At 38.4% G+C, this 9,953-nt stretch overlaps 1 protein-coding gene across 1 annotated transcript in view; it reads left to right on the top strand.

Annotated features, from left to right (window-relative positions):
- LOC102487498 (zinc finger protein 23-like) overlaps window positions 1-3,699 on the top strand; it is a 5,159-nt gene extending 1,460 nt beyond the window's left edge. Inside the window, 2 exon segments of the mRNA XM_014586421.2 lie at window positions 2,056-3,662; window positions 3,665-3,699. Coding sequence (XP_014441907.1) covers window positions 2,056-3,662; window positions 3,665-3,699 — 1,642 coding nt within the window.
- Window positions 3,700-9,953: the final 6,254 nt, after the last annotated feature.

Consider the following 9,953-nt stretch of genomic DNA (forward strand, 5'->3'; position numbering starts at 1 on the left):
CATCTACTATCCCATGTGCACCTAGTCATGTATTTTCAATGTGTTATGTTACAAAGAAATTAGATTAGAAAGCTTACTTAAAGATTGAAACAAGTTTTGCCTTGATAAAAATTTGTAGACAAATAGGCTTACATTCATTCAAACATTTAAGTCACAGCAGGAAACAACGTTAGTCTCTCTGTATTTCACTGCTAATGTAGAATTAAATGTTTAAGAAAATCCATCCCTCCCTTTAAGAGAATGCACTTATTTAGTGTTATCATTACAGAGCTCTAAACAGTGCTCCAGTGACCTAAGAGATGCATCCCCAAGCACTTATTTCCTAAAAACAACATTCATTCTCAGAAACTTCTGGTTCATGATGTAGGGTTAAATCTATTATTTATACTACTCCTGGGAAACAGAAACCAATTTTATTTGCACCCTCTCAAGTTTGAAACATTTATTCTGCTTCCTCCTCACTCCACAAATTATAGATACACGACTATTTTCTTTATTGGCAATTAAGTGGAGTATTTGCCAGGACTAGCTGTCAAATGTAGCTAAATTAGATTATAGCATATATTGGGTCATCAAAAAAGTCATAAGGTATTTTTCTGTTGTTCTATGCCAAAATGTGTCAAGTTTTTTTGATAACCCAGTATTAAAACAAAACTAAAAAGAGCTAAAAACTCCTATGAAGGCTACACTGTGATTTTCAAGTATATGGCCATGAAATCTATAGAAACTTCTGGAAATAATGGATCTATGCACTACAGGCAACATTTTAATATCCTTAATAGATATCATATATTTAGTAAATTTAATACTATGGAAATGCCAAATTATTTTGCTCTGGTCTAAATTTATATTGGCTCAGAATAATAGCAATACTACAAGAAAAGTTGATTATCTATTTGTGAACAAATGCATGCTGATACACAAATTCTTTAAAAAAAAGTTTTGGGGGAGATGAAAACCAAAGGCGATACGAGTGATCAGAAAGAACTATAATAATTCCAGTGGCTATTTTGTATTCTTCATTGATATTAGCACTGTAAAATCAAAATACAAATATATTCTATTGTTAAAGGTGTTCAATTTCAAACATATTAATAAGATTTCATTAAATACTTTAGCTTTAAATGCTACTGATCAAGCAAATGATATATTGGGTTGTCTGAAAAGCTATGATGCATTTTTTTTTAGAGGTTTTTGCTGTAGGGTGCATGTGCTTGCCAGAAAGAGAGAGACAGAGAGACAGAAAGTGAGAAATCACCCCCCAGGGGGGATGGCCACACTGCAATCCCTTCTCCACCATTCTCCTTTCAGGATTTTGGACACGCATGTACACACGTCTGGCGGGAGTTTAAGCCACCAGGTCTGGGACTCAGAACGTGGTCGACTTCATGGGAGTCCATTGACAGAGCCATTATGCCTACTGCTGGTCCCACATGATGCATTTTTTTACACAGAAAAAAAATATGTCAAAAAATATGACTTTCGGCGGAGCTGCCCACTGCGGAGGCCCTCACTTCCACCTGGTCCCGGATATATGTAACTATATAGAAGTAAAATGAGCACGCATGACCATTTCAGCCTGGCTTATGTTATCTTTTAGAAGTATAAAAAATAGTATGAGTTTTTTCCTGGTGTTTTTCCTCAAATGTTTCCCTCGTTACTAATTTTATGACCATCACAAGCTCCCTCCCCCAGCCCTTATACTGCCCTCTGCCCCTCACTTAGGGCCTGAGCCATGGAATTGGCCCTGGGGCAGCAGGAACCTGTTGTTTCAGAAGTTGGTGACCTTTGAGGATGTGGCAGTGTACTTCACTCAGACGGAATGGGATGACCTGTCTCCTGCACAGAGGGCCCTGTACAGGGATGTGATGCTGGAGAATTACGGGAATGTGGCCTCCCTGGGTTTTCCGCTTCTCAAACCTGCTGTGATCGCACATCTGGAGGGAGGAGGTGATATGGGGGGCCCATTTCCACTAGCTACTGGGACAGAAATAGGCTCCCAGGTCCTCTGGACTGTAGATATTTATATCCAGACTGGTAATTACTTGACGCAGGAAGTGTGAAGGAGGAAAACAGTAGCATTGTTGATGGAACAGTGGAAGGTGAAACAGGCACCAAGGAGGAGTGTTTCTCTAGTCATAGTCTAAACTTGCATCAGTGTCATATCACCTCCACTGGAGAGCAGCCCCCTGTGTGTACAGGACAGGAGAAAGCCTTCCACTTTGATACAAAACTTAATAAGCATGAAATAATTACTACTGGAGAAAGACCTATAAAATGTGAAGAATTAGTGGGAACCTATAGGTGTGACTCTCAACTTAATCACCATCAAGAAAGCCACGGTAGGGAGAATTTGTATCAGTGTACAGAGTGTGGCAAAGCCTTCAGCATTAATGCAAAATTAATTTGGCATCAAAAACTTCATGGTGGGCAGAAACCCTTCAGATGTGTGGAGTGTGGGAAAAGCTTCAGCTACAGTTCCCATTACATCACACATCAGACAATCCACAGTGGGGAGAAGCCCTATCAGTGTCAGGTGTGTGGGAAAGCCTTCCGTGTCAATGGAAGTCTAAGCAGGCATCAGAGAGTCCACACAGGAGAGAAGCCCTATCAGTGCAAGGAGTGTGGAAATGGTTTCAGCTGCAGTTCTGCATATATTACTCATCAAAGAGTCCACACTGGGGAGAAACCTTATGAATGTAATGACTGTGGGAAGGCTTTCAATGTGAATGCAAAATTAATTCAGCATCAGAGAATCCACACTGGAGAGAAGCCTTATAAATGTACTGAATGTGGGAAAGGCTTCAGGTGTAGCTCCCAACTTCGGCAGCATCAGAGCATTCACACTGGAGAGAAGCCCTTTCTGTGTAAGGAATGTGGGAAATCCTTCAGTAATAATGCTAAACTCATTCAACATGGAAGAATCCACACAGGTGAAAAACCCTTTGAGTGCAGTGAATGTAGAAAAGCCTTTAGCGTGAAGGGGAAGTTAATCCAGCACCAGAGAATCCACACAGGTGAGAAGCCTTATGAGTGTAATGAATGTGGTAAAGCCTTCAGGTGTAACTCCCAGCTTCGGCAGCATCTGAGAATCCACACTGGGGAGAAGCCCTACAAGTGTAGTGAATGTGGAAAGGTCTTCAATGTTAATACAAAGCTAATACAGCCTCAAAGAGTTCACACTGGGGAGAAACCCTTTGAATGTACAGAGTGTGGGAAATGCTTTACTTCCAAAAGAAACTTACTTGATCACCACCGAATCCATACTGGAGAAAAGCCTTATCAGTGTAAGGAATGTGGGAAAGCCTTCAGCATCAATGCCAAATTCATTCGACATCAGAGAATACACACAGGGGAGAAACCTTTCAAGTGTATGGAATGTGAAAAAGCATTTAGCTGTAGTTCTGACTACATTGTGCACCAGAGAATCCATACTGGAGAGAAACCCTTTCAGTGTAAGGAATGTGGAAAGGCCTTCCATGTTAATGCCCACTTAATTCGACATCAGAAAAGTCACACTGGGGAGAAACCCTTTAGGTGTGTGGAATGTGGCAAAGGCTTTAGCTATAGTTCAGACTGTATTATACACCAGACTGTCCACACTTGGAAGAAATCCTATGTGTGTATTGTGTGTGAGAGAGCCTTCAGGTTTAATTTTCAACTTAGCATCAGAGTGTTCATGGTGAAGGAAAATCCTAATAGTGAAAAGAATTTATAAAATCAAGATTAATGTCAAAATGGATTAAGTTTCATCAAATTTGCCTTGTTGGAAATAAGAGGGTAATTAATATGGTGGAGTCTTCACATGGAAATAAACCTTTTCGTTTTACTCAATTTTTAATCAGAAATGGGTGACTATAACATAATATCCAAAAATAATTAGCTTTTTATTTTATACAACCAACCAACTAAAAGTATAAAGAAGTACAATATCCCATTCCCAGCAGGGTCAAAAAAAGTAAATTTTGGGGGCCAGCAGTTAGCGCAATGGCTGTGTCACTGGACTCCCATGTAGTCAACTGCAGTTCGTGTCCCAGACTCGGTGGCTTAAACTCACGCTGGGCACGTGTGCATGCGTGCCCAAGATCCCAAGAGGAGAATGGAGGAGAAGGGATTGCAGCATGGCCATCCCCCCTGTGGGTGATTTCTTGCTTTCTGAGTCTCTCTCTCTCTGTCAGGTGAACACATGCGCCCTATAGCAAAAACCTCTTAAAAAAAGATAATAAATTTTTTAGACAGTGACTACAGGATCTATATGGAGAAAGCTAAAGTCTTAACTGAGGGCCATCAAAGGAACTTGAGTAAATGGGAGGGAAAGAAACTTTGTTTTTGGATAGTAAAACTCCGTATTATAAAGGTATTCATTCTACCTAAATTAATTTATTTGTTTAATTTTTGACAAGCATGTATTCGTTTTGTAAAGAGGAAAAACAAAAAAGATTTTCTTTAAAAAAGAAAAAATATATATGACTTTCTCGACGACCTCTATTAGTCCAAATTGCATGGAAAAATTGTAGGCAAGATGAAGATAAATAGAAAAAGGTAAAAGAAGGGGAAAAATTTAAAAAGCACTGAACTGTGTAATGTAAATAAAAAGCATATTTATTGCAATCAATGCTTTTTAAAGATGCTATTCATATATGGAGCCTGGAAGTTCATGGAAAATGGCATTAAAGGACAAGTTTATTGCCTAAAAAATTGAAATCCGTGAATAGGCTTTTTCATAATATGCATTTACAAGTACTATCATAATGAGAATGATAGGTGCATACCACTTATTTAGTTCACCAGGTTATAGTAAGACTGGAGAAGGAACTCAAGCCAGGATCTCTGTTGTTAAAATCCTATCTGCATTGGAACCAGCAGTTGGCATAATGTCTATGTTGCTGGACTCCCATGTGGTTGACCACGATTCGAGTCCCAGACCTGGTGGCTTAAACTCATGCTGGGTGCACATGCATGTGTGCCCAAGATCCCAAGAGGAGAATGGAGGAGAAGGGATTAAATCATGGCCATCCTCCATCTCTCTGCCTCTCTCTGTCTTTCTGGCAAGTGCACTTGCCCTATAGCAAAAAAAGTGTCACCAACTTAGAGATACCAGGCAAAAAATCTGAAACAATACAAAAGTTTTAAGAGCTTAATGTAATTAGTATACAATAAGAGCCAATGGATTGCAGAAATTAAGAATAGAGGTAGTTCAATGGGGCTGAAACAGAAAGGACACAGAGGATGTAGAAGTGTACTGGGTCCTGTAGAGGGTAAGATGTCTTTAGACCCAGTCCTGGCAATGCAGACAGTAAGGGAGCTCCTCCAAGAAGCTGGAGCCACGTGGCAAACCTGATTTAAGTCCCAGAACAGCCCGAAGAGGCTCAGCAAGGGAGGTGGTCCCTATGATCTTGACTAGCTGGGAGGCTGAGGCAAAGGAAATAAATTTAAAAAAAAATGCCCACTCTCTCTCCCTCATCCTGCTGTCCTCTCTCTGTCTCTCTTCATCACCCACCAACCAAAAGAAAGCAAAACACACACACACACACACACACACACACACACACACACACAGAGTAATTGGATAAAAGGTCAAGAAGAAATAATTTTGGGAACCAGCAGTTAGCGTAATGGCTATGTCGCTGGATTCCCACATAGTCGACCGCGGTTCGTGTCTCGGACCCGGTGGCTTAAAAACTCACGCCGGGCGTGTGTGCGTGCGTGCCCAAGATCCCGAGAGGAGAATGGAGGAGAAGGGATTGCGGCGTGACCATCCCCCCTGGGGCGTGATTTCTCGCTTTCTGTCTCTATGTCTCTCTCTGTCTGTCTGGCGAGCGCACGCGCCCTACAGTGAAAAATCTCTCTCTCAAAAAAAAAAAAGAAATAATTTTGATCATAAGAGTTAAATTGATATCTATTTCTTATTTGACATGTAGTTTAGGTTTCTTCAGTAAGACTGGAGAAGGAACTCAATATCTGTAATACTTTGGGACAAAAGTATTTCAAAGTTTGGATTTTCTTTCTGGTTTTGGAATATTTGCACATACACAATGAAATAGCTTGGGGATAGAACTCAAATCTAAGCACACAATTTATATGTGTTAAACCTAAGTTATTTTATGCAAAATTTTTAATCATTTTGTGAATGACACAAAGTTTGAGTACAAAAAAAGATCAGAAAGCTAGGTTATGGGACACCAGGTGGCGTGGTGGTGCTGTGGACTCCCACATGGTCTACCACAGTTTAATTTCCGGACATGGAAGCTTGAACATCAAGCCAGGCATGTATGCATGGGCGTCCCAAAATCCTGAGAGGAGAATGGAAGGGAAAGGATTGCAGTGTAGCCATCCCCCACCCCCCTGGGGGGGATTTCTCACTTTCCCTCTCTCTCTTTCTGGTGAACACATGTGCCCTATGAGGGGAAAATAAATAAATAAAGATAGATTTGAGTCACCAATGATGGGTATTATTGATGAGCATTTTCTCTGAACTGAAAATAATGATGAATAAATACACTTCAAGTAATTTAATGTTTGTGCCTGATGCTTCATTCTGATCATCCTTATTTATCTTTTTTTTGTTTTTTGGAGAGGTTTTTGTGCTATAGGGCGCGTGCGCTCGCCAGACAGACAGAAAGAGACAGAGAGACAGAAAGTGATAAATCACCCCCCAGGGGGGATGGCCATGCCGCAATTCCTTCTCCTCCATTCTCCTCTCGGGATCTTGGGCACTCACGCACACGCGCCCGGCATGAGTTTTAAGCCACTGGGTTCAGGATGCGAACCGTGGTCGACTACGTGGGAGTCCGGCAACATAGCCATTACGCTAACTGCTGGTCCCCATTCTTATTTATCTTTAAAGCAACTTCTGCAAAAGATTCTTAGTAAACTACTATCAGAAGTTTAGATCTCAAATGCATTCTGAAGTGGCATTCAAATAAATGAAATAGTTTTCATTAACCCTTTTGTTGTTAAAAAAAATCTAAGATACGAGACACTGAATATACTTTAGAACAAGTGAACCTTAACATATTCCTTAAAAATAGAATAAAGATGCAAATATTTTCCATAAAAAACCTTATCTACAAGAACATGGGAAAAAAGCAATCACTAGCTTCACAGTTTCTCAGCTATAATTAAATTTCAGAGATGAAAAATATTAATTCTATTTGATTTATATATAAATAAAATTTCAAAATATAAACAACAAAATCTCAGTGTCTATTTTTTTAATCTTGCATTTAGCTTTATCTCATATACTCCAGGGGAAAATAAAGATATATGTGGTTGAAATCTTTCTTAGCATATGTTCTAGCAACTGTATTTATTTCAAATGAACTTTCTAACATGAACAAATAAACCAACAGAGGATGCCTGGAGGAAATTATAAAATCACATTAAAATATTTTCAGTTGTATAATATAAAAAGTGAACCCCCAAAGCCTGATTTACTCAAATATCATAATGAACTTTCCAGCGTTTTTATCAATCAATGCTATTTCAATATGATAAATTTAAAAATAAGTGCATTTATACATAAGCTATTTTATTTTTGTTTTGTTTGTTTTCTAAAATACACATGTGAATACAGATATTTGGTATATTATACATGGTATGTGGATTTACTTCACTTCCATCACTTTTAAAAATTTATTTTATTATTATTATTATTATTATTTACACATTCAATCGCTATACATGATTTAGATTATAAAGATATTTTACCTAGAATGATACACATTTTAGTGCAGTTGAGAATACTATACACATCCTCATCAACAGATAACAAACTATGTCTGTGTCCCACGAATATCTTCTTCTCCATTTTTCCCCTAATTTCCTTTTCTGCACTCTTCCGCGCCCATACTCTCCTTCCACCACTTGTTAAATTAAGACTAAAAACTGGAATCCCAGCAAAGTAAAAAAAAGAAAGGATATTTCACTTGAAAATCTGAGGGGGAATAAAATGAACAAACAAAAATCCTCTGTACTACTAAAGTGCTAAAATCGATGAAGAGTAGGACAGAAGAGAATTTAGGGAGGAAGATACTTATCAGATTGTGGAATACCATGTTAAGCAATTTCATTTTTAAAGACAGTGAAAATGATTCAGGGAAGTCAAGTTCGCATTTCTGAAATGCAAAGCAGAATGCTAAAATGGAAAGGAAAAATCCAATGAATAAAATCATTTCAATGGCTAAGGCCATAGGAACTGGAGAGTAGAAAAGGGACTTAAAATATTTTTTAGGAGTTTTGTTTTTTAAGACTCATCTCAAAATTTTAACCATACTCTCTGCTACAGACACATGACAAAGAGAGCATATGTACATACACAGAGACATTCATACATGGAACATAGATAGACTATTGAACAGAAATGCAAATCGGTAGATAGCGTAATGTGACTAGTTTATTGGTCTACAAATGGAAAAAATAATGATTGAGAATTCAGTTATAGAAAAATGAATTTTAAATGGGAAAGCCACTAAGATTTGAAAGTAGATTATCACTGAGACATTGTCCATTCTGACTGGAATATTTACCCAAAACAATTACTGTACCTCACTTTTTGAGTTAACTAAACCTAGATAATCTGACTTAGTGTTTTTAGAAAGATATGAAAATACAGAATTACTAAAAAGCAACCTAAATAATACTAAAGTAGAAAGGTTTAGGAAGCATCGGACTTGATAACATTTGTAGGTGAATAAGAGAATAAAAAACAAACCATTGGAGTGGCATATTTAATAATACTTGTCTTCATTGCACAACTGATATGTATATTTGTAGTCTTAGGTGAACAAATAAGAAAAATGTAAATAACTTACTTGGAATAATGATCTAAAAAGAAACAGAAAGGATTTCCCTTTGAACAAATAAAAGGCTGTAAATTAAAAAAAAAATAAGAAGAAAAAGATGAAGTTCCTAAGTACTCAAATACCCAAGTACTCAAATAATAGTAAGTGGGTTTGAGTTCTACAGTGAATCTTGAAAACACTGTAGAATAAGACATATATTTTAAAGTAACCAAGCAAGATTTCTCTTCCTTTGGGTAGCCAACAATACAGCTTCAGATCTAAGGATAGCTGATATTTTTAAGGACTCCAATCAGAATGATCCCCCCAGAGAGGTTTTTTTTTACTATAGGGCACGTGCGCTCGCCAGACAGAGAGAGACAGAGAGACAGAAAGCGAGAAATCACCCCCCAGGGGGGATAGCCACGCCGCAATCCCTTCTCCTCCATTCTCCTCTCGGGATCCTGGGCACGCACACACACACACCTGGCGTGGGTTTTAAGCCACCGTGTTCGGGATGCGAACCGCGGTCAACTACGTGGGAGTCCAGCGACATAGACGTTACGCTAACTGCTGGTTCTCCAGAATGACTTTTTTATACATGAAGGCTAAGTAGAAATCTTATGTTTTTCTTTTTCTTTTTTTTTTTTTTAAGTCCAGCATGCTTACAATTAGGATTTGACAAAATGAAGGAAAAATTTCCCAACTTAATATACAAATGACTGATTAATATTTTCTTTTATAAATTCTTTTTTAATTTTTCACCTAACAGCTGTTTTGCCCTTATGCTGATATTATCAAGATTGCCAAAGAAAGCCTGTCAAATGCTATGAGAAGAAATGACCCAAGAACGCTTTGGCTTAGGTTTTCATTGCTAGAACAGAACTTACCATTTCTGATCTCAAGTCCCACATTTATTTCCTTCAGATGACTGTCACTATTTATTAAAATTATGGTGAGGGCCAGCAGGTGGCATGGTGGTTGAGACATTGGACTCCTATATGGCCGACAGTGGTTCGAGTTCCAGATCCGGTGGCTTGAAACTCTTACTGGGTGTATGTGTGTGTGTGCCCAGAATCCCAGGAGAACAGAGAAGGGACTACAGTGTGGCCATATCCCCGCTTTCTTTTCTGTCTTTAAAAAAAAAAAAAAAAAAAAAAAAAAAAAGGGAGA

The sequence above is a fragment of the Tupaia chinensis genome, unplaced genomic scaffold (assembly GCF_000334495.1).
Source record: "Tupaia chinensis unplaced genomic scaffold, TupChi_1.0 Scaffold000134_1, whole genome shotgun sequence".
Classification (NCBI taxonomy): Eukaryota; Metazoa; Chordata; class Mammalia; order Scandentia; family Tupaiidae; genus Tupaia; species Tupaia belangeri.